The 24412-nt window shown below is 49.7% G+C and overlaps 1 protein-coding gene across 1 annotated transcript in view; it reads right to left on the reverse strand.

The window, feature by feature from the left end:
• Positions 1-1642: 1642 nt before the first annotated feature.
• SH3PXD2A (SH3 and PX domains 2A) overlaps positions 1643-24412 on the reverse strand; it is a 115295-nt gene continuing 92525 nt past the window's right edge. The window contains 6 exon segments of the mRNA XM_061556481.1: positions 1643-5033; positions 5035-6432; positions 8951-9076; positions 17978-18045; positions 19414-19721; positions 20640-20757. Coding sequence (XP_061412465.1) covers positions 4230-5033; positions 5035-6432; positions 8951-9076; positions 17978-18045; positions 19414-19721; positions 20640-20757 — 2822 coding nt within the window. The 3' untranslated portion in view covers positions 1643-4229.

Consider the following 24412-nt stretch of genomic DNA (forward strand, 5'->3'; position numbering starts at 1 on the left):
GCTATCATGCGGACCACACGCATACACGACATTGCCTCGTTATGAGATGCTGCTTCAAACGTTTCAACGATAATCCATTTTACTCAAAGGTCACGGATTTTTTTTTTCAATTGAGAAGTCACATTCCCCTCCCTCCCCCCCTGACACTTACACACGGCAGTAATCCACGCCTCACCTTTGACGTTGTGAATGTACGATGCGCGCGCGTGCGAACACATTACACACCAACATTGCCCAAATTTAAATTACGCACGTCTCTTTTTTTTTCTCCCTTTTGCCGACAAATAAAAAGGTGCCGCGATATAAGAAGAAAAATTACGTTTCCATCGCACGCGAATGTCTGTCGATGTGCCGCTCTCGGCGTGTGCGCCCGTTCATCACCGGGACAAAACCTCGGCACAGTGATGACCTCGCGATGCAATCAACGGCGCTGCCACGCTTTGCACTCCCAGGGGCTCGTTTGGCAAGCTTTGGACTGGCATCACCTTGACGCGAAACCCACGCCGCTCCTCCCCCCGAGAGGAGGCCCAAACGAATTCAACTTAATCACAAATCGAGAGCAGCCGCGTCACATTTTCAACGTCTATTGCGGTTATGAGCAAACTAAGCAAGAGGATACTTTCAAGCTGGTTAAACATAGTTTTTATGATTTTTAGAAAAATATAATGATGTTAAGAAGAAATGGCGTTGTTTGGAGATGTCCTCATGTGAGCCTAACATGACGTTTTTTACAGTGTGTCTGGGAAAAGTATTGTTTATGAAACAAATTGTTTTGAATAGGGACGAAACGATACATTGATTAATTGTTTTATGTTTTCTTAAGCTCACGATGCACGCATGTAGTCATGTGTGCAATGTTGTTTCGCTTTGTGTGACATTCCATCTCATGGATTCAATCTTCGCAGTCACAAGAGGTGCTGCCATTCGCTGAAATATTTTAAGAAAAAATGATTATCGAGTCAAATATTCATTCAGTTGTCAGGGAGAGGATGAATCATTCCACCTAGAGTTTTAACCCGTGCCATTCAATGTAAGCTACCAGCTCTGGTGAATTTCACACGTACACATTTTGGCCCAAATTGATGTAGAATTGTCATTCCTTGCACTGTGAAAAACCGAATGGATTTTCTCACTCCACTCTCGATTGACATCACTCATCAATTAGTTTTTTTACCCTTTCAGCTCAACCTACTATACCAGCTCAACATCATTTATGTATTAAAAATGTCAGTGGTAACCTTTCAGTTACCACCAACATGGATAATCTGCATCACTCGAACTGCAGCCTGCCATCACACCTGGAGAACCAAGGCTGAACACAAAGCGTAGCACCCACAAAAGGAAGTTCCCTCGGACATGCGTTGGAATTAGATCCCATTGTTTTTCAATTTCAATTTATTCAAATGCCAAATCAAGAAATGTACTTCATGTAGGAACTGAGCAACGGAGCCTCTGCTAAGTGATAGTAGCCGCAACATTAGGCCGAATGCATACATAGATTTGTACGCAGAGGTTTTGGTCGCTGGCCTGTTACATGTTTGACTTATTCTACCCAAGTGCCACATGGGTTCCCAATTATAGTATTTTTATGGCTTGATATATCCACTTTTTATGACCGTGGTTATATCCCTCCCCAAATTAAAAAAATGTTTTTTTAACATTTGAAAGGAATTGTTTTTTTTTTATATTAAATATTGATTGCCATTGAGAATGTGTAATCGTTATATTAAAAACTGCCCAAGGTAGAAACATCAATAAGGCTAGTCAGTAAAATAATGGCCTTCAGCCAAACATTTCTTTCCAAGTCTTGCTTGATAAATTGTTACTTAAATTAATCATAAAATGCTTAACTTACCAATGTTTTCAAAGACTATCGCATGTTAACAGCACAACAATGGCCCACCTAACCTTACTGATACATTGGAGAAAAAAAAGCATTTATGAGTAACAAAGAAACACCGAGTATCATACATTTTATATTTTTCTTACAAAGGTGTGTGTCGACTGCAAAGTATAACATAAGCTATTTGCGTAGGTATTCAAAAGCAAATGCATACATCTTCAGCATATGGAATAACCTATTCGTACCATGCCTTTAAAGTAACATAATGGTATTACATTTGGAAAAGAAAACAGGCGAGCAATATTACACCAATGGGATAAAGATATGCTACACATATACGAGCCTTGAAATACACTCTTGGTTGCATTTCATTGCAACCTTTATGCACCCAGAAAAAGAAGTGGAAATAAACCATTCAATGTGGGTTTCCTATCATGATTTTTCTTAAAGCTTTAGCTACATTTACACTTACTATACATCGTCGTTTTTTTGTATTATTTTTTCTCACTTAGTTTGTTTCCACCTTTTTTTTTGGTTCCTTTGCAACTCACTGTGGATATCACCGTCTCTAATCAAATTGGCCATGTATACATTCAGTGCTCGAGGCATACAATCAATCATGTTTTTTTGTCGTTGTTGTGGCCAGAGCTGGGAGAACGCTGGCCCCACAACAGATGTATCAAAATACAGAAAGCAGATAACAATGCGACAGGATGGAGGTGACGGGGTGAACTCAAAAGACCCTGGTCACGTGGAGCAGTGACGTCACGCGGCTTTTTTCTGCACGAGCTCAGATTTTAACCCCTGCGATGCTGTGCTTTATAACAACAATAATAACAATCCTTCAAGGATAACGGCAATCATAAATCAAAGCACTTATCATTTGGGCACTGCTCTGCTCCAAGACAGAACACGTGCTATCCCCGCTGTTTGTTTGGATATGGCAAGGCGGTCATTTGGTGCCTCAGTAGTCAGCACTGCTGACAACCGAGTCCAGTTTCAGTCACCCGTGGTTTGACAACTATTATTGTCAACAATTATTATCCTGTGGGAAGCTGGCCCCTGCCATAGGAATGCTGAGTGGTCGTCGCTTGCAAAACGCCACCCAGTTTATAATTTCAACAAGGCGAAATTAAAATCATTTTTTTTTTTACAAATTGAAAAAAAAAATATGAACTTGCGGTGGCTGACCCGTTAGTGACCTTCATTCCAGAAAAAAAAGCCTCGACTGTTTATTCTTTAGAGGAAACAGAATGCAGAACAGCCACCAAATGTAAGCGATAACATGAGCCAAATAATTACTTTAGAAACCAGATTCCAGATCTGGAGAGCTTAATGCAATTCGTTTACTCATCACGCACAGTCAGCGGAGGACCGTTGCGCCAAACGTCTGACCTCCTGCGACAGCGAGAGGTCAAATGCAACACCTTTACCATGTTACTTCGGCTACCTTTTCAAGTAACATTATCTGTGTAGAAAAGTAATGCTATTTTTTTGCATAAATTAAAATAAATTGTAATTTCAATTTCAGCAGTTCTTCATTCTAATTTAATTTACATCAGTTTATACACACGAAATATATTTTCCTCAATTGCAAAATTTAGACCCAGACGATATCAAAGACTCAATTCATGAGTAGCACCAACCACTGTGCAAAAGAACCCATATCGCGGCCAAAATGCAATGAAACAATTAGTCGTAAAATGCAATGTGCACCAATAATTAAGTAGTGAACGCTATCTCAAATTCCAAACGTACTAAGTAACTTTAAACACTCAAGTACAGTTGGTATTTTTTTTTTATATTCACTTCCGGCATTGTACGACTGTCACGTGCTTACCCTACAAAAAACCGTGAGATGCATTTCATCACTGTCATCATCAGTCATGCTGTCCCAACCTCCATGGTTCTGCAATACCTCGATCCATCTCGCTCCTGCACGTGAAACGATCTCATCGCTCCCTCTCTGCAGTGGACACACTTTCAGGCCCCTTCTCTCCGTTGGCTCCCAGTCCATCATCAGTCTCGTCTGTCACTCAAGATACCTGCAGGGGATGTGTCCTGTCCAAGCCGACTTATTGTGCTTAACAGGCAACGTGATTGTTTCCTGAACATACGTTTCCTCATTCTGTCTCTCATGCTTTGCATGACAAGAGGCGCCGAGAGATAGAAGGAATTGGTGTGGTATAAACACTAAAGTAACCTTAGAAATATGCCGCCTTTGAAAACGAATTCTTGCTAACTTGTAATATGCATTTGGAATTATTTTGTTTTACCGAAACTTAAATGAGCAAAAAACAATATCTAACAATATTAAAATAAGGCCCCAAAATCAGAAATAAAAGACCCACAATGTTAGTGCCCCCCCAAATTGTAAGCCTCCAGCTTAGCTCTTCCTCTCCAAGTAGTTGGAGGGCACCCACCCCTCCCGTTCCTCGTCCCCTTCCAGCACCTTGCAGTACCACCATCCGTTCGGATTTCGCTCGATCACTTCCAGCGACGACCCCTCCAGCAGCCCCATCGTCTCCTCGTCGCCCGCGTAATCAGCAATCGCCACGAACACCTCCTCGGGCCTGCCGACCGGCCTCGAGATCGAGATGGCCATGGCACGAGCCGCGGGCCTTTTTCCCCCTGCCGCCCCAGCCTCGGACTTGGCGCGGCTCCACGACGGCCTGGCCGCTCCCCCTCCGGCCGCAGCCGCCGCGGCCGCCGCGGCCACTGCAGCCGCATTCGACGTCGCGAGCTGCTCCGCTTTGCCGGCGCCGCCCCAAGGCTTGGGCCCGTTGAAGGAGACGTTGCGTCGCACCTGTACGGACGGGCGCGACGTCGAGCCTGCCTGAAACGATTCGTTCCGTTTCACCGCCGCCGCCTGCCGCCCGCCGCCCTCGCGCCCGTTGGCGCTCCTCTTGGAGTCGCCGCGTCCCTGCTGCTGCTGCTGCGAGGTGGCGCTGCCCAAGTGTCCCGACTGCAGGGAGCCATTGGAGAGTTTCACCGGAGTCGTCTGAGGCTGCACCGACGCGTTCACGGCGGCCATCGGCTTCCCCGTGCCCACCGAAGGCCTCTTCGGTGGGGGCGGCCGTTTTGGCGGGACGCCGTTATTTGCCAGCTTTGCCCCTCGACCGCCATCGCCGCTCGCGGCCATTCCTCGCGCCGCGCCCTCGAAGAGCGCGTCCCTGTCCCCCTGCTCAACCTGGCTCCAGGTACGTGGACGGAACCCATCCGTCCTCGCCGCGGAGCCGCACGAACCACCAGCCCTCGTCCCGCTTCTCGATCACCTCCGCCTCCTCGCCGATCTCAAAGCCCACCTGAGACCTCTGGACGCTCTCAAATCTGGCGATGGTCCTGTACACCTCCCCGGCGCCTGCGCCTAGCTCCGACTTTGTCAAGATCTCCGACCCAGTGTGGTTTGACGGCTTGGGGCCGCCGCCGCAAGCGTCCGCCCTGCGCAGTTCCGGCCCGCCGTGCCTCCAGGAGCCCGCCGCCGCTACCGCCGCAGCTCCGTTCGGCAGCTGCGCTTCAGCCGAGGCCACCCTCCGCACGCCCCTGTGGCAGTCTGACGCGGCCGCCGGCCGGCTCCCGTTCGATGGCCTATCCTCCCTCCTGTCGGGAGGGATGTCCGTACCATCGGACGAGGTCTGGTGCACGGGCTTGAGCCTATTTCGAAGGCCCAACATTTCCACCTTGCCCGGGAAGCCCTTAGAAGGCGACGGCGTTGCGGGCTTTGGCCGGACCGCCGGCTTCACTGGGCTGCTCACATCCCGCCTCTCGTTGTCGCTCGACGACTCCTCCAACGAATCCACTCGGCAAACCGACGCCAGCCCCGCAGCGGCGTCGAGAGCACCCCCGGAGCTCTCCTCCGAGGAGTCGTCTTTCGCCAGCCTCGGCCTCGCGGTCACCTTTTGCGCCTTCGGCGATGCCGCCGCCGTCGCCGCCGCGGATGACTTGGGGAGTATGACCAGCGGGGACTTGGGCGCGCCGTGGCAAGACGGAGGGACGACGGAGGGGCTCACGGTCACCGTGGCGGCTTTCGGATCGTCCCGCGACCCCGACGCCGACGTCAGGAAGCTCAGCCGCTTCGTCAGCGAACCGGGGCTGGTGGAAACCGCGGAGGCGTACTTGGAGCCGAGAGGCGAGTTCTGCGACGCGTCTCCTGGCCGCGCCCACGACGACTTGACGGGCGAGGACTGGGCGCCGGGCGAGGCACGGTCGCCTTTAGCGCGAACCGCGCGGTACTGAGCCGGCGAGCCGCGCGGCGACAGCTCCACATTCTCATAGTGGGCGCTCGCCTCCTCGACGGCGGGAACGTCGTAAATGTGCGAGTCGCTGTCGTTGCTCTCGGACGACGCGCCGCCCACGCTGCTCGACGCCCCCGAGCGGCCGTCCACCTCCGAGTTCCGGCGCTCGTCGGAGCCGGAGGAGCCGCGCGACTGCGCGGGCGGCGCCGGGGGCGGCACCTTGGGCCTCGCGATGTTGCTGTTGCGCCGCACGAGGTTCGTCTTCTTCCGCTTCTCCACGAAGGACGCCGGCGCCCAGCCCTCGTCGCGCCCGATCTGCACGTACCACCAGCCGCTCGGGCACTTCTCGATCACCTGCCGCCAGGGGAGAGGGCAACCCGCACTTAGGTCAGACGGACGACGCGTAGTGACGGGCACCGCAAGAACCGGTGCTCGCCGAGCTGCATCGGCTTCCCAGTGCCGAAGGAATAGGTTATAAGGTCGCGCGCTCATTGCACAGAAGGTGCTTGTCACAAATGAAACGCAATACCTCGCTGAGCTCGTCAAGGGGCATAAAGCATTACGCGAACTCCGGTCATCCTGACAACAGCTTTTGGCTAACCATTGAACAAAGACAGTCACTGCATCGCGAGCTTTCAGATGCTCTTAAAGCGACAAATAATGGGCCTATATTGTGGCCTCCCGTCAGTGAGCCTAAGACTTGGCGTGGCCTCAAAGTGCACCTAGATTGGCACAAGCGCTGCAGTGAGGTCACAAGATACGTGTCCATTATTTCAACAATCGAACTGGCGACCTTTGTATGACAAGTCCAGTGTGCTAACCAAAACACCATGGGAGAGTCTATGAATAGCGATGTACATGTCTTTTCTCATCGTATATATTTTTTTTGATTATATGCATGCAAGTCGGTGATACCCGTATTTATGACAGTAGTCAATGGACGTTTATGCAGTTGTTATGTTTTCGCAATTGTACATTTAAATAAATAAAATCAGAATAGGAAAAGAAAATGCACTTTCGTTTAAAAGTTGGGCTACCAAATAGTTTTTTTTATGCAGCATAACAAATCATTCTCAAAGTATCCACTGAACGATAGAAACATGTCACTGAGTGCTTCCATCGCAGGATTAACACAGGAGCCCTTGTTCACTAATTGGTGAGCGTTGACGTTTTTAGTTCCTCAGCTGAGGGTCATGGGAATCGGCTATTCCGTGCCACGTGGGCTGGGCTGGGCTGCAAAGGAAGGCCTGGCAGGAATGGGAAGAATGGGTTTGGTGGACTGTGAGCCACGACACTTCCCTCCATTCTCGCGCGAGTTGGCCCAAGGTCAGGAAGGCGCAATTTCAAGTGGCACGGCAAAACAAGGACGTACGTGTGTGCGCCAAGCCCCTCTCCGTGACCGTTATGTCGGCAGCGCGTGTCATCGACTTGGCCTGCGGAGGACCTCGAAGGGTGCACTGCGCAAATCCCCCGGTCGTGACAAGAAAACATCGAGGGCGTGGTTTTTTTTTTTTTTGCTGCGCAGACTCCAAACAAGCGCGCGGTGGTCTGTTTTCGGCGGGCAGGAAATATGTCCTGAATTAATCTTGATAAACCGAGCAGTGGCTCAGATAAAGTGGGAGCAATAACAAAACACTCCCGTGCTCTTTGCAACTTCGTAGATGTAAGCAAATGATAACTGGCATCTTCTCATTCCAAACAAAAAAAACCCTTCACGAAACAGAGTAGTGTTTTGGACTGATATAATTGGTAAGATTTCCTTTGTTTACACAATCGTCCTGTTGTTTATGTAGGAAGCCACTAAAGTGTGGTGCGTGTGATATGAATCTGACTTTAAATACCATGTGCTGATGTTGACGAGAATAAGATATTGCATATTGGCTTCAGATTAAATTATCATATCTAAAAGTCGAGAGATAAACCGAAAATGCCGTAATTAATTCGCACGGAAGCAATTACAGCCACCAAATTGTTCCCGGTGAACAAGAAACGTCGAATGTAAATGCACCGATATGAGTGCAACATAGCAGGTTGATCATGCGCATTACATTCAATGTTGTTTCAGTCCGTTGTCGATCCGCCGCTGGATTAAAGGCCCTCCCCACAGCATATCGCTTGCCAGGGCCGTTTGACCAAAGGTCACCATACCGGTCAGTGTGTGAGCTGGTGAGCCCACAGTGTGACTGCGGTCACCAACCTCAAACCACGGGCCTACACGCTGCACACTTCGATCCTTCACCGGCAGCATTTGAGATATTCACCATGAGACTACCCCCCCCCCCCCCCCAAAGCCATCGACTGGCTCACTCACCAACGTGAATACGTTAACGTTGCTGATCAACTGCCCGTTCGACGAAAGAAAAAGTGGGAGTCGGTTCTTTCGCCACTGATCAATTCAGTTGCGCTAACCACTGCGCCACCGCTTCACCCTTGGTTGGTGTTCGTTTTGACGTCACGGGCGAACAAAAACCAAAACGTGTGCAAAGAAAGCGTGGCGATGTGCATGCGTGGGATTCCACCAACAGATAGAAAGAGGAACACGTTCATGAGAAAACGAGTTAGTAGCGTAAAAAAATCTGAAGAATAAGAAACCGTTAATAAAAGTAAGTGGGCCTGGGCAGGACACATCGCAAGGAAGAATGATGGCCAACGGTCAAGAATAATAATGGAGTGGCAGCCAAGGAATGGAACGCGTCCCAGAGCACATCCACCCAGGAGACGGAGCGATTGTAAGCGCCCGTGTGCAGGTGTTGGGTGCATTGTTACATCGCAGGATCGCGGCAGATGGCGGCGTATTGGGGAGGACTTTCGTCCAGCAGTGGACTGACCAAGGCCGATGATGGTGGTGGTGGTGACGATGGGCGGCCCTCACCTCGACGCGCTGGCCGGCACGGAAACTGATGCCGTCGGCAATGGTCGTCTGGAATTCGGCGATGGTGTAATACTCCATTTCCACCGGGGGCGGTGCCGGAGGCTTGGGCAGCTGCAGCCCTCTGGCCTGCAAGTACGGTCACACGAGGGAATGTCAAAAAATAAAAAAAATCCCACACACAAAGACGAAACACCCCCCCTCCCACCCCCCAGCAGACTGCAAGGGGCAAGTGCTCTGAGCTAAACACTTATGAAGGCCGGAACGCCTCGCGAGGGGGGGGGGGGGGTGTTGTTGTGGCCATAACCACGCTTGGCCCCCTTTGTCTTCCCAGTGCTGATGTTTGCACAATGCACCGGGTACTTATTTTCGGCTGAGTAGCCCTAGGAGGAGTTCAGATTTTTGCCACTTATGCCAGTAATTTCCGGGAATGGAACTCAACTCACCAGGTTTGTAGGGCAGTGTCGCTCCCTACCACGCCACCGTCCCCCACACATACAAAGACAAAGATCCCCCGTATAGTCTCAACCAGACGGCTTGCAGGAAGTGCGGTTAGCGAGAACCTATTAAGGCCCCAATCATACGGTAAATACACACACTGGACACATACTTATACATACACAGGCACCATAGAAACACAGCGGTGCTTTTGGCACGCGTGCGCGCATCACACACACGCCAACACAGATGGAAGGCGAACCAGAAAATAACCATGCATGGTTACAGACTGTTGAGGCAAATGGTGCTGTTAGCGAGCGCCTATTAAGGTCAGAATGGCGCAAAAGAGAGTGGAAAGTGTACGAGGTCGGTGCCATGCCCGACCGGGTGAGCTGTGTGCTGTTAAATCGGCATGCAATGATTCATCACCACTGCGCACCCATGTGATTCAATGGATTGTTATGATTGAGGTTTGCGATTCGTATTCAAGAATCGATTGTTTTGTCTAATTTTAGTTTTTGCATTATGGTTGCACTGCTTTCCGTGAAGTTCTGTGTGGTCCATCGGGCTAAATGTAATATTATTTGAATACATCACGATCAGCTTTGAAACACACGCGTCACGCGCATAAGAGTCGATTTTGATTGGTGAATCGACGCTTCGTTACGTAGCTAGTGATAAAACCATGTGCTGATGTTGGTAATGCTATAATGGGCACTTATATTAGGCGGAGCTGACTTAGAAGAGCACCTAGGGTAGGAGCAGACTCCAAATGCTACTTGTGACATGCAAGGTTTGAAATCGAACCACAGATCTTTATTTCTCACTGAATATTTTACAGCTCGCTGGTAGACAGGAAGCAGGCGGGGACCCTGACCACTAGCAACAGACATAGCCAAAGGTATAATGGATGTGGTGTGCCGGGTGCGGATGTATTTTCCGGGCGGTCTTCTGGCTGAAATGAATCCCGGCCAGGAACTCGTGTTCGTAGTCATAATGCAGTGAACTAAACAGCTTGCCACGATGTAAACACACTACGCGGAAATGCTATGTAAACACTATGTAAACACCAGAGGTCGCAAACGGGTTTTGATTCCTTACCCGTACCCGTACCCGGCCGCACCAGGGTCGCAAACGAGTACCCGTACCTGGCCGTACCCATACCCTACCCGGCCGGGTACGGGTAGGGTACGGGTATCGGGTACCTGATTGCGACCTCTGGGATGAAGCCATATTGCAGGCGCGGGTGGGTTGATTCTAGGAACTTGAATTGTGAGAATAGACAAGACGTTGGGAAATGAGTGACAAACGGTGACTCACCAGTGACTCACGGTCTACCCGTACCCGTACCCGGCCGCACCAGGGTCGCAAACAGGTGCCCGTACCCGGCCGGGTACGGGTAGCTGGGTATCGGGTAGGGTACGGGTATCGGGTACCCGATTGCGACCTCTGGTAAACACACACGTGGAAATGTGCACACACAGGCCACAAGCACTCCCCGGCTACCTTAATTTACAAGGCTGCCGCTGACTTTTTTTACACCAGGTTAACCAACGGTGTAAAAATAACCCCAAGTTACGAGTCGGCGTGATTCACAATTAACTGCCATTGGTTCAGAGTGCCATGGATATTTGTGAAAGTACACAAACTATTATTCTTTAAGTTTAGTCAGCCTAGTCGCTGGAGTAAAACAGATGCCCGTCCAAAATTGCAGACGACGCGTGCGTTCATCTTTGTTTTAAGTCCACGTGCTGACTGCAGGTTTGCAATATTTCACCCCTTTCAATTTAGATTTTGTTTAAAAATACTGCACTGCAACCGTAAAGCTCACTCCATAAACTCCTGGCCACCTTTGTCTCCCTCAGTGTTGTCACACTACACCAGACGGTCATTCCTAGGAGAGGCCCATACAAGGTACACACATTAAGCCTCACACAAACACAATGCTCTCCCTTTAGCCTGAACAGACTTTTGGGGAGAGTGCTATTAGTGAGCACCCATGAAGCCCAGCAAGGTACACGAGGGGGTGGGTGGCCAGCATCACGGCCGACCACCTAAGTCTCCCGAGCGGTGATGTTTACACACTGCACCAGGTACTCCTTTGAGGCTGAGTCGACCTATGGGAGGGCCCACAACCGGTTCAGAAAACCATCACTGGTGTTGGCCGTGAGCAGGAATTTAACTCGGGTCACCGGGTTCGTAGCGCAGCGTGCTAACCAATGCGCCACCGCTCCTCATAAGACTTATACACACACACAACGTTTTTATACACACACACACGAAAGTTACCAAGGGGGTGGAGATCCCAAAAATAAACCTGCCACTGTACTTGCGAACAGCACTAAGCTGCTAACGTACACAGCGCAGAGATAATACGAATATTTTGAAATATAAATTGTAACTGTAACACTGTTTACAGAAACAGTCACGGCGTTCTCAAAACAAACCATTTGTAAGATTTATATCAAAGAGGATCTATCTTTATATGAGCTCAAAGTTATATACACACTGCGATTGTTGGAGCACTGTGTTACTCCACTCCTACAGTCGGCCCTTGTGGCTTCCTCTTTGAACAATAATACCACCACCACCCTAACGGTATCAAAGTCACCACCACCACCATCAGCCCTGATCAGAGGTCGCAACCGGGTACCCGATACCTGTACCTTACCCGATACCCGGCTACCCGTACCCGTACGGGTACCCGTTTGCGACCCTGGTGCGGCTGGGTACAGGTACGGGTAGACCGTGAGTCACTGGTGAGTAACCGTTTGTCACTCATTTCGGGTACGGTACGGGTAGCATACGGGTACCCATACCCGGCCGGGTACGGGTACCCATTTGCGACCCTGGTGCGGCCGGGTACGGGTAAGGAATCAAAACCCGTTTGCGACCTCTGGCCCTGATCTAGCCACCAAATGGATGGAGGCCGCCCCTACGCCGCTGTGATCTCACACCTTCTTGGAATGCCACGATCCTTCTTCTCGGGCAAATTCCCTTCCTGTGGCTGCCACCCCATCACCAGTCTCTTCCATCATCTCTCTGAGCTGTGTCCTGACCAAGAGCACTCACTTTTCGTGACAAGTCAATATGACGTCCATAACTTGTGAACGTTTTCCGATCCACGCATTCCCCTTTCTCTGTCTCTCAGCGTGATCCTTAGCATGCACATCGAAAGTAAAACAGCCAAATTTTTTGGCTGAGAAACTTTATTCAATCAAAACCAGTCTCTGTATTCCCCAGACTAAACTCCCTTGCAACAATGCCTTCGACAGCAGAGAGACAGCGGTGCAAGGGAAAATGTTTGTGAAAGAATGTAAAGCAGAGTGAGAGTGGAAACATTATTTGGTACACCGCAGGGCAGAAAGACAGAGATAAGAATGCTAAAGAGAAAGTTTACAGCCTAAAAAAAAAACATCAGAGGAATTCTTTCCAAAAGCAAAACATCAAGCAACATTGATCTAAAGCAGAACCTCACCTTGAGCGCAAATTTAACCCTTCTCTCTCCTTGCCTCCAACGCTCCGAGGAGTTCACCGCAGTAATTTAACGAAACCGTACAGAGCGGTGGGCAACACAACTTCGGGGACACAGAAGCTCGACAATTCGCACGCAAGTAACTTTACGCTGGTGACAACCTCACGTCTTTTAAGCACAAAACACACGCAACAGAAGTCAAGTGCAGAGAAGCCGAGCGGTAAGAATAACAATACTGTACACAGGGGGAGAGGCGAGCGAGCCGCAGTTTGCACGCTGAACTTTCTTCGCGCACACCGTGCCTACGTAGCCGACCGCGCTAACCGTGAGCGTGTGCGCTCGCTCGTCCATTCCCCGTTCCCGAGACGGCTCTCCTCGGCCTCTCGTACAAAACACATTTCCCCGCAACGGGCAGAGAGCGGGAGCTCGCGGCTACTCACGGTGATCGAGGCATAATCGTTCTCGGCGCCTCCCAGACAGGCTCTCCACATCGGCGCGGCTCGACGCAGTCGCGCTATTGTAGCCCGACCGCGAGTCCTTATTTTAGTCCGCCTCCTTGCAACTCGACACCCCTCTGTGACGGCGATAGCCTCTCCGCAACAACGGCGGCGGGCCGGGGAAGGACGCCCCAAAGGAAATATGCCCCCCCACCCCCCCCCCCTGGTTATTTATTTAATTTACTCGCCAAGCCTTGCGCAGCGGCGGAGAGCGCCGTTTTGTGCCCGATCGCAGTTGTGCACGGGACGGCGGAAGCCGGGAAAGGAGCGGGGGGGGCGCGCGTGCGCTTCACTGCGGAGCCGCTATGTAAACAGCCGTTTCCTTGTACCGCCTCAATGCAGTGGTTGGGCGGGATTCGAGCCAAGGAATATCATCATCGTCATCAGGAAGGCTTTAGAGCAAGCCATGGGAAAAAACGTCCGTCTGGGATACACGGCTCGAGTTACAGAGAAATGACGCCCAGAAAGTGTGCGCTGGGGGGGGAAAAGACGTTAGAAAACGACAGTGGGTTTTCACAAACGGTATTAAATGTGTATCTGCTTCAAGAAAAGTGAATTCGACTTCTTGTTTAAATGAGCATCGAAGCGATTGCTCATCACCCTTTAACAACTCTGAGCCAGTGGTGGAAATTCCATGTTCCTATGGCAAGGGAGAGTCCATGCTAAGGACAGCCACTGTTGACTTCCAAACGAAAATCGTGAGAACGTGCGTTCAGAGTATTTGGCTGCTATAAATTTCCACGTGATAAGCCACTTCATTGGGCTATCATTTATGGCCAGGTCACTTCTGAAAAAGAGATAATAGCTCAGTGGGCTTTACCATTTAAAATAAAAAAAATGGTTTAGTTTCGTACTCATTCTATCGAACCAGGAGGAACGGTGGGCTGAGTTTAACCCCAAACCAGCCACAATCTTCCAACTTAGAGCAGCTCACTCAATCACTGAGCCCCCCTGGCCGGTTATTATATATTCGCTTGAAAAAAAACGAGGCAGTTTTAATTTAGCAAAACGTCAAAAACACATGATGTCACGTGGAATTGTGTTACACAGACACAAAAAAACCCCCACAGATACTAAACCAGCTGCGAGGAGAACTAAAGTTGAACGCATTCGATAAAAAATGTACACTTTGCAAAAAAGGAGTCAAACTGGTTAAAACGTGAACGCAGCAGCCGCTGTAATTGTGAGGCCACATCTGGTTAAAATTAAGTGTGGACGTACGCGCGTGCACACACACACGCACACACGGCGTTTCATGAAACAAAGGGAACCGTGTATACCGATTGCACAAAATGCCAACACCAGCAGGAACACCTTTGGGGATAAACTGCGTTTTAATGACAAGGCTGCCAGGCCAAGCTCCATGAAGGCCCAACCAAAACGCACTTAATGCAATGATTGTTCTCAAATCTAGAGTTCACCTGGGTGGCACAAAAGGCAGCTAACAGCAACAACAACAACAACAACAGCAACAACAATTAAAAGGGGCAACCAATACAGCCCAAACTTTTGAGCGAGTTATTCTCGGGGCATTTGTTGTGCATTCAAATCTGTGTGGAGTCACGCAAAGGAAAGATGGAGAGGTGTGTGCTCGGATCTAAAGGCTGACAAACAGGAAGGGGAACCACGTGGGTTGGAGAACGAGCGCAAGTTAAAGACATCGTGTTGACGGTTAAGTAAGCCAAGTGGTTCTCGGGGGGCACGCGACGCAACAACGGATGGTGGCCGGTGGTCGAGACTAGTGTTGGGGTGGCAGGCAAAGGAGGGGACACGTCACAGAGGACGTCCGATAACGGAGGCGGAGCCATGAAATCAGCTTGGCTGCAGGAGCTGGCGAGGCAGTTGCATTGTGACACCACTGCGAGATGGCGAACGGTTATGCAGACACCTTCATTCAGCGGTGGAGAGAACATTGCTCAGGATGATGAAAATCGGTGGGCAGGAGGGTGTGATGTGTTACTCAATGGATCTGCGTACGGTTTTGCCGAGATTGTTGGCGTATAGTAACAAAAGGAGGCTATATCGGCCGACTGGAGAGCCGAGCGGTTAGAGCGATTTCCACTCGAGGAAGCAGATCCCACGGGGTCCCCCCAGTGGCTGAAATCCTTCCTCCGGAAAGTAACGATGCGGGGCAGGTATGTCGAGAGCGAGAGTGCCGTCGTGATGGTTTTAAAGGGTTCTCGGAGTTTATTGGGGTCTGGCAGCAGAGTTAAGGGGCCTAGTGGACTACCGTTGTGGCCTTGAGGGATGTGAACAATATGAAACTGCCTTTGTTGCCTTATACTGCGGGGCCTTCGAACACACACTGCAAAATGTGTAAATGATGTTACTCTGGTGCGCTGCCCTGGAAAAAGAAACATGCAGCCCCAATGGAGTCCTGATCATCATAACCACCACCACCACCACCATCATCATCCGCCATGGCTTATCCACTGCTGGATGAATGACGGACTTCCCCAAGCCGCCAACATCGTTTACGGTCGCACGATGCGACAACCGATGCAGCTCTTGCACAAACTCATCGCGAGACCTCCACAGTGGCCGTCCTCTCGGGCGCGCCCCCTCCTTCGGCTGTCGTCAATCTGGACCGTCTGACATCGTCCCTTAAAAGCGACGTGCACTGCCCAAACCCACGAGCTCTTCTCGACAGGCAATACGATGTCCCTAATTTCCATTTGTCCTACGACCTGTTCGTTCATTCACGAGGCATAGTCAAATTTCGATTTAAAGCTTTCGTGACTGCAGGGATTCATCTTCTTGGTTCTTTCGGTAAAGTCACGTAGAAGGGAAATAATACAAAAATCTAAATAAAACATAATAAAATAATTCTCACGACGTTTCGGCCACAACGCAAGCAGCCGTCCTCAGGTGAAGAACAGGTCTGTCGTAAAGACAGCGTCTGAATTGCGTTGTGGCCGAAACGTCGGGAGAATTATTGTATTATGTTTTATTTTTATTATTTCATTATTTCCCTTCTGCGTGACTTTACCGAAAGTACCAAGAAGATGAGGCATAGTCAGTTGAGGGACCGTTGCGCCAAATGTGCGACCTCTTGCGACAGCGTTTGCATCGACTCCTCTTGCTGCCATGCACTTGCTGTCTCCAGTGATTTGTTTTATCCACGGAACACGGGGGGTGGGGCGACCACGGGGGTGATGGCATCCCTTTGAGAGGAGTCGCGGTCCTCACTTCGAACGCCGGCCGCCAACTGAAGTGAGCGCAGTTTGCTGGAGTGTGCGCATCAATACGGGGCGACGTGTCCGAAGAGGCGACAGCCGTCCTCCCCTCTCGAGCTAAGCCCTGGATCGCTAGGAGACCGGTCGCAGATGCAACGGTGACGTTTCCGACGAAGTCGAACCATCGGATGCCAAGAGGGCATCTTTGGCCTCGCGTGTGGAAGGACCGCAGCCGATCAAAATCAGCCTGACGCAATGTCCAGGCCTCCGCACCAGATGACAAAACTGACGCAACAAGGAGGCTATCTATGTATCTATCAAAGTGCTAATGAGGAGAACAATAAGAAGACACTGATCCTTGCTACGTGACGGGAAGATGAAGGGGTAACGCTTCACTTTCATGGCTGTTTAGAAGGCCGATGCAGGACATCTTAAGTCGTCGTAACTGCTTGGGAGTTATGATGACAATCAACTCCACACCTTCGTCAATAACGCTGTGGTCGTAAAAAGAAAAATATATAATCGGAGACGTTTCAAGCCAGAAAGATCGAGTGAATCACCACGCTGTAAAGCACACACTCCAACTCTGATCCACGTATTCGCTCTATCTCTGTCTATATATACGTTATCTCTATGAAGAAGGGGCTTTCTTATAAACGTTGCTTATTATATACTTATCTTATTAAGGCCACAGTGTTGTTGAAGACTGTGTTGAGTTTTTTGTTGTTACATGTGCTTGTGCACCACTGCAAACGCAGTATCTCCAATACTTTGTTTTACAAGATAGGCGACTGCCCGATGGTATGACGGCCCAGATACGCCCATTCATAAATAAAGCCACAAATAGGGGTCTGGCCATATACAAAATAAATAACACAGAATTGTCCCTTTGCACCTATGAAGGCCCCTTTGATTTCCTTCTTTGTTTGTTCTAAACTACTGGAACACAGCGAGCATTGCTAATATTTCTTTCTTACGTACAAAACGACTGAGTATTGTGGCCGGAAGCTACGATACATCAGTACAATAACAGAAGACGTTGTAGTTGCCACATAAACTCTTGAGTAAGTTATACATTTGAAGGGAAATGTAAGGTTTTCACGTAAGCAGAACATGCTAATTCGTTACTAGTACAGCACACCGGTGTGTTGGAGAGCCAAGCCACAACATTTATTATGGAGATGTCCCAGTTGTTTTACAGATTCGGGGAGGCTTGAATCGACGTTGTTTACGAGCAAATGCAACGCAAATAAACGTCCCGATGAATTCCCTTACATCTAACAAACTGACAGCGAGACGCACGAAACGGTAAACGTCTCTGGAATACGTTCAGACGCTCCGCCTAATTAGACAACCACACGAACGAGTGAAGCGCAGGCAACGCAAGAGACCCAAAATGCAGCGGAGAGTTGCCTCGAGATGAAATGAAGGACAGAGAACGAACCTGCAAGTCTACACTCACCAAACTGGCATCGCGTTTTGGGGAAACGGACTTGTACAGCTCAGGAGAGCCTGAAAAACACAAGCGGGAGAAAAAACACAAAAATTACACCGGTGAACGCATCGCAGCAGAGGCACACTTTGCTTCAAATCCAACACAAGACAAAGATTCCCGCCCCTCCGTACAGCCTCAACAGACTGTCGGGGAAAGTGCTTTTGGCGAGGCCAGCAAGATACACCAGGGGGTGGGTGGCCAGCATCACACCCGGCCGCCTTTGTCTCCCCAGCGGCGATGATTACACACTACTAATTTGAGGCTGAGTCGATCTTGGGGAGGGCAGGACCAATTCACGAAAATTGTCACTGGTGTTGGCCCCGTTAACGTGAATCGAACTCGGGTCGACGGGTTCGTAGCGCAGCCCGCTAACCGCTGCACTACCGCTCCCAAGACACGCGCAAACACACGCAGGGCAGTGGCGTGATGCGAAACGTCACGACTGCAGCGTTGGCTTTTGCATCCGTAAATTTAAAAAACTAAGATCAGCCAAAAGGGGGGAGGAGGAAAAAAATAAGAAACAAAGCGAGTTTACGCAAGCGCCCTGGAGCCGAGTTTTCTGGCAGCAGACGAACATGTGACCCCCCACAGCGCCGGCACGTGCAGTTCAACTCAAATACATGTACAGTGAAGCTCCTCTTATCTGTGTTGATGTGGGCAAGGTACCTATTATCCGCGTTAATTATTTCTATTATCAAGCAGTCGTATGCGGGTAATAGGATGGCTATGCCACAACTTTCTGGTCACCCACTTTTTTCTTTGATCCGTGGAAAGCTGTGGATGAAAGGGCGACTGGGAGACCACTTCCTGTGACACCTCACCCACTAATTAGCACCGAAAACAGCAGGAATTCTTGCACAGCTTTTGCGGCATGCCTCATCTTATCTTATCGCGCACCTCCGATTAGGAAGGTTCGCTACGTACGGTGCGAAAGAGGTTCAACATACATACATCCGCTGATATACGCGGGGAAGAGTACAGAAAAAACAGGACAGCTGGCAAACCTAGTAGCAAGGCGTAGCACAAACAAGTACAATTAAACGAAACTATTTTTAATTTCACCAAGGCCCACTAAGCTATATAGCTCTTTTTGAGAAGTGACCTGAACACAAATTATATTTCAACGAAGTGGCTTATCATGTGGAAATCTATCGCGGAAAAATACTCTAAACGCGTGCTGTTGACCCGGAGAAAAACCCACGTGACCACGGGTAGAACATGCAAACTCCAAATATACAGTAGGCATCAGGGTCGGGATCGAAACCCACGACCTCCTGCATACCCGGCGAGGGAGTTGACATCTCGCCCACGGTGGCACCCCTACTTGAGCAAGGGGCAAGCCGACGCAGCAGCAAAGGAGGAGGAGGGGGGGGCGGTAATCTGACCTGTGGCAGGCCTCTGCGGGGCGATTCTTGCTACGGCGGGAGACCCGGGGGCGCGTTTCTCGGTGCCGCAGCCCGCCGGCTCGGCGCACTTGGCGGTCGGCTTGGGCGCCGGCGTCGGCTTGGGGCTCCCCTCCTTAGCGGGCGGCGGCTCCTTGCCCGGAGAGGCCTGGCGCCCGGGCAGGTTGCTGACTTCCATCATGGTGCTGATGATCTCCACCGGGTGGAAGGTGGTCTTGCGGCGGGTGGCCGGCTCCTCCGGGACCTTCTGGAGGCACGAGGCTGGCGCCCAGCCCTGCCGGCCCTGGTGTCTGCTCGCGAGAGTTTGGGTGGCGACAGGTCAGTCGGTCCGTGTGCTCGATGGCTCAGAGCAAGGGGGGGGAGGGGTGGGGTCGGGAAAACCCGTGGCTCCCGAGCCGCGTGCGCCTCTTCCAAGGACTGGCTTCGTGACGCGTTGTTTATTAAGAAGCACCGTCTCGTATTCACGTGCATTGGGGGGGCTCTTGAAATATTTGAGTTGCTTACCGAATGCGAAAAAAATGCCTCTTCTCGTTGTTTTGGTTGCTGACCAAGGGTGGGGGGGGGACCAATGCGTTCCTTCGCGTGGGCCGAATAGGGATTTCAAACACCGTGCCTTTGGTGGTCCAAGCATTAACGAACACCGAAGCACTGTGCGATAACAATGTGAAAAATAATGATGGCTATACTGCACTGCGCTGTTATGCTCTGACCAGCGTGGTGAAGTATAGTAAAACAACCCCACTGACTGGCAAGGCAATGGGGAGGCCTTCATCCCTTCATCCAGCAGTGGATTTTAGAAAGGCTGCACATTATTTGTGTTATAAACTGAAAGCCAAACTGAACTGATCGTCAATAGCGTAGTCCACAAAAGACAAAGATCTGAACAGACTGTTGGGGCAAGCGCTGTTCGCGAGCACCTATGAAGACTGGAACGGCACACGAGGGGGTGGGTGGCCAGCACCATACCCGACCACTTTTGTCTCCCGCGTGGCGATGTTTACACACCTTAACAGGTACTCATTTGAGGTTGAGTCGACCTAGGGGAGGCCGAGGACCGGTTCAAATATTCACCACTGTTGCTGCTCGTGAGCGGGAATTGAACTCAGGTCGCCGGGGTTGGTAGCGCAGTGCGCTAACCACTACGCGACCGCTCCCCGCTGCACACACGCACGCACGCACAGACACAGGCGGTGGCTTTACGTCCTCACCTGACGAGCCACCAGCCCTCGGTGTCCTGCTGGAGGACGTCTAGGGTGGCTCCCTTCTCAAAGCTGATCTCATCCTTGTCTTGCGCTGTGTACGACTGCACTGCCAGGCACCGCTCTTCTGCGCGAGTGAACAATCGGAGGAGGAGACGCCGGTGTTAGGGTCGACGAGCCACGTGATGTTTCACAGGAGGGCAAAAGTTTCCCTAACCCTCGCTCAAGCTGCCCAAGTGAACGATTTGGCTTTTGAATTTCCATTGGAAGTGATTTACAAACAAAAAATAATGGCCATCATTGTAGTAATTGTCTTGAATATTTCTTTAAATGAAAAAAATGCACGCGCATAAATCCGAATAACGGTATCGTACGATATATTAAATAATTTTGTTGGAAAACATTTCCGATTTTTTCTTATATTCTTCTACCATTCGCCAAATGTCACACGAGCGGGTAACCGAGCCAAGAAAAAGGAGAAAAAAAAACCCGGAATTGAATTTCCGGGCGTTATTTTATTGGCAGTAACTTTGCGTCCAAAGGCTGGCGACAGGAAAAGAAATGCGCATGCAGGAAATTCAATGAGGCCCAAACTAAAAAAACAAAACACCGCATCCTTACCCACGACTTGACAAAACAGCACTTAAACAGGGGTGTCACAGCATTTGTAATCCCTTGCGTGCAGTAACTGTTTCTGCGTAGCGTTGTTAACTTTATACATTGAGGGGGTCGAGGAAATAAAAGGCTTGACGCCTTTATCAACAACGGAGGGTTATGCGGTTTGTTTCCATATAAAGATGCAATTTTTCAGCTCGTGAATACTCAAACTTACGACTGGTTTTTTTTCAATAGAGTACGTTTTCACTTCTCTCAATTCTCATGTTAGTAAAAATCTGTTTTGTGGGCAGAAGCCAAATGGATCGTTGTATTACAAGACTATTCGAGATGATGATGGCTTTGGGAGGCCTTCGTCCAGTCGCGGATGGATTGTGACTGATAACACTGGTCAACAACAAACATTTATTTTTTCTGGCCTGGACTTTTGCAGCTGTTTTATACTAATTTCAGGGTGCTGATTCCAAATCTGATCTCAGATTTGCTCTATCACATCTCATTTTTATGCTATCGGCATACCCCATTTTCATTGATTTTACCCAAAATTAACTCTGTCACTTATGATTGCAAGTTGTTGCGAGTCAGTGACTGCTTTAGTGTTAAAATATGGTGCTGTATTTTTAGGATAGTGTGTTTATAATATCATTTTATGTAGATATCCAAATTTATTTAATATTTTTCTTCTGCAGTTTTTATTGAAAATGCAATATTTGATATCTCAAAAACCTGATGTGGCACCTTGGGTAAAGCGCGTGGCTTGCGGTCAGAAGGTTGTGAAGCTCAAATCCCGTTGAGGAGTTAACTAAGCATATTTCATTCGATTATGGTCATTCTATGGGTAGACTTGCTTTCCGCGATAGGAATGTGGAATTTCCACGAACTGCTCTTGTATGTTGACAGGAAATGACTACCACCGCACATTCACGTGACTGGCTTTTGAAAGACACACCCTCGTGGTGCACCAAGTATCATGAAGTCGAGGGACCTTATTCCGAGTATCAAAGTATTAAAATTTAGAAAAGGTTTTACCCTTTCTGGCAATAAAACATCAAAACATCTTAACCCCTGTTTTCTTGCCAGAAAGTGTAAAACCTATTCTTATTTTTCATATCATGAAGCCAACAACTGTATTCAAAGTCGCGAGATGGCACTTTGTGAATACCCATCGTATAGTATGGGTGAAAAGACATGCAGATTTATCGATTAATATCCATTTTTCAACCATGATACAATCACTAAATGGCACGTGTAATAATCAACCCTTTTCAAATCGGTATACGTTGCATGCAATGGTGTCACGTGACCTTTAACATCTCTACCCCTCTCTGGCCTCTCTATGCACTGTGAAGAAGGGCCATTTCTCCGAACGTCGCCTATTATTCCCTTTCTCTTTGGAGGCCCAAGTGTCTTTGACGAGCGCATTGAAGGCCTCTGTTTATTTGTGCTAGTTTGTCTACCGCTGCCAAAGCAGCGTCGCCAAACAAATGACTTCGTTAACGATAGAATCGACGACCTACGACTGCGAGGCGTTTTTTTCGCAAATTAATTTCGAAGGAGGCAAAGTTCTTTGGTTTCGCTCACTTGAAATCGTTTTCACTCTTAATCGCGCGAGGGTCGCCACGCGTAACTTCCAATAAACGAGGCGATCCTCTGCCGGGGTGAGGGGGACAGTAACCCCCCCCCCCCCATCTTCATCACGGGATTGCCTCGGCTAACGAGGGAACAATCGGGTGTCGGTTTTCAGACCGATCGAGAGAGGAAATGAAGGGCGAAGCCGTCGTCTCTTTACGGCCACCGATCGAACCCCGATGAGCGCGGTTGGCTACGTACGGCGCGAAAGAAGTTCAACGTAGACGCGCACATTGCTCGTGCGGTCACGCAGCAGGCGCCAAGTTCAACTGGGGGTGTGTAATGACGCGTCGGTGAGCACCCCGCTCTCTCGAGCTCGCGATTCGTACGCCAGCGCTGCGCGTGCAATCGCAAAATACTGTTAGATATTTGCACGTGTTGCAATGGGTTAATCTGACCGCTGCAGGCACTGGAGGCCGCTACGCTTGCCACCATATTGCAGCGAAAACATCGTGACAATTCATCCACTCGCCGGGCGGGGCGGGGGGCGACGGGGGGCGGGTGGTGAATCGCTCCACAGCACGAGCGAGTACTAGAGCAGCCAATGGACGATGAAAACAAAGACTCACACATCAGAGCTTTGATCAGCACCAGGGGCCCAATCGCAGGGCTTTGATCATCGCTCACTGGGCTTCAGTCGGCTACACCTCAATGCACAAGCGCCCTCGTCGTGAACACGCACGCACAAGGCAAGCCGGCGTCAAAGCACATTTGTTCCACCCCTGAATATTCACTTCCCCAGGAACTTATTTATGAAATCTTTGTTTAGTTCGCCGTCGTGTATGTATGTATGTTGAACCTCTTTCCCACGGTACGTAGAGAACCGCGCTAATTGGAGGTGCGGGGGAAGAACAAACGAGACACAAAAAAGCAGTTCTAAAGAAATTAGTTTTCCATTATATTTAAAAGTGCATAGCTCGCAGTGGCTTCCTGGAGCCATACACTTCTTCACGCAAGCTGTTTGGTCCTCACTTCGTTTGAGCAAATTTAGCATCTCACCCAAACCCTAATTTGGTGATAAAAAAAGAAAAATCAGAGGCAGGGCAACCAATGTTGACTGGGGCGGAACGAAGATTTGTCCTGGGAAGAACAATGATTGTGCGGGAAACCAAGATTCCTTCATCATCATCATCAACACCACAATCCATGGGCAGATTGCCGTAGGTGGCCATCGCACACTTCGTCATTTGTTTCCACTTTTCTCTGTCTTGTGCCAATATCATCAAGCAGTGCGCACTTCTTTCTGGCACCGAACTCTCTTATGCCGTCGTCAAGCCATTCTCGGCGAGGTCTTCCTCCTCTCTTTCCGGTTCCTTACATTTTTACAAACAACAACTCACTTTTGCTTTTCCTACTGTTGTCCATCCGTACACGTGTGCCCAAAAAGTGCCAGTTTCCTTCTCATCCCTGCCTGCAACATCAGGTTGCCTGTTTCCACGCGCAACTTTTTGTCTAACTTCTACGTTGGTCACTCTTTTGGCTCCAGTTCGGACGCGGTATCCTCCTATAGCGATACATTTCGAACGTCAACATCTTAT

The sequence above is a fragment of the Lethenteron reissneri genome, chromosome 22 (genome assembly GCF_015708825.2).
Source record: "Lethenteron reissneri isolate LAM-NWPU_2019-01 chromosome 22, ASM1570882v1, whole genome shotgun sequence".
Classification (NCBI taxonomy): domain Eukaryota; kingdom Metazoa; phylum Chordata; class Hyperoartia; order Petromyzontiformes; family Petromyzontidae; genus Lethenteron; species Lethenteron reissneri.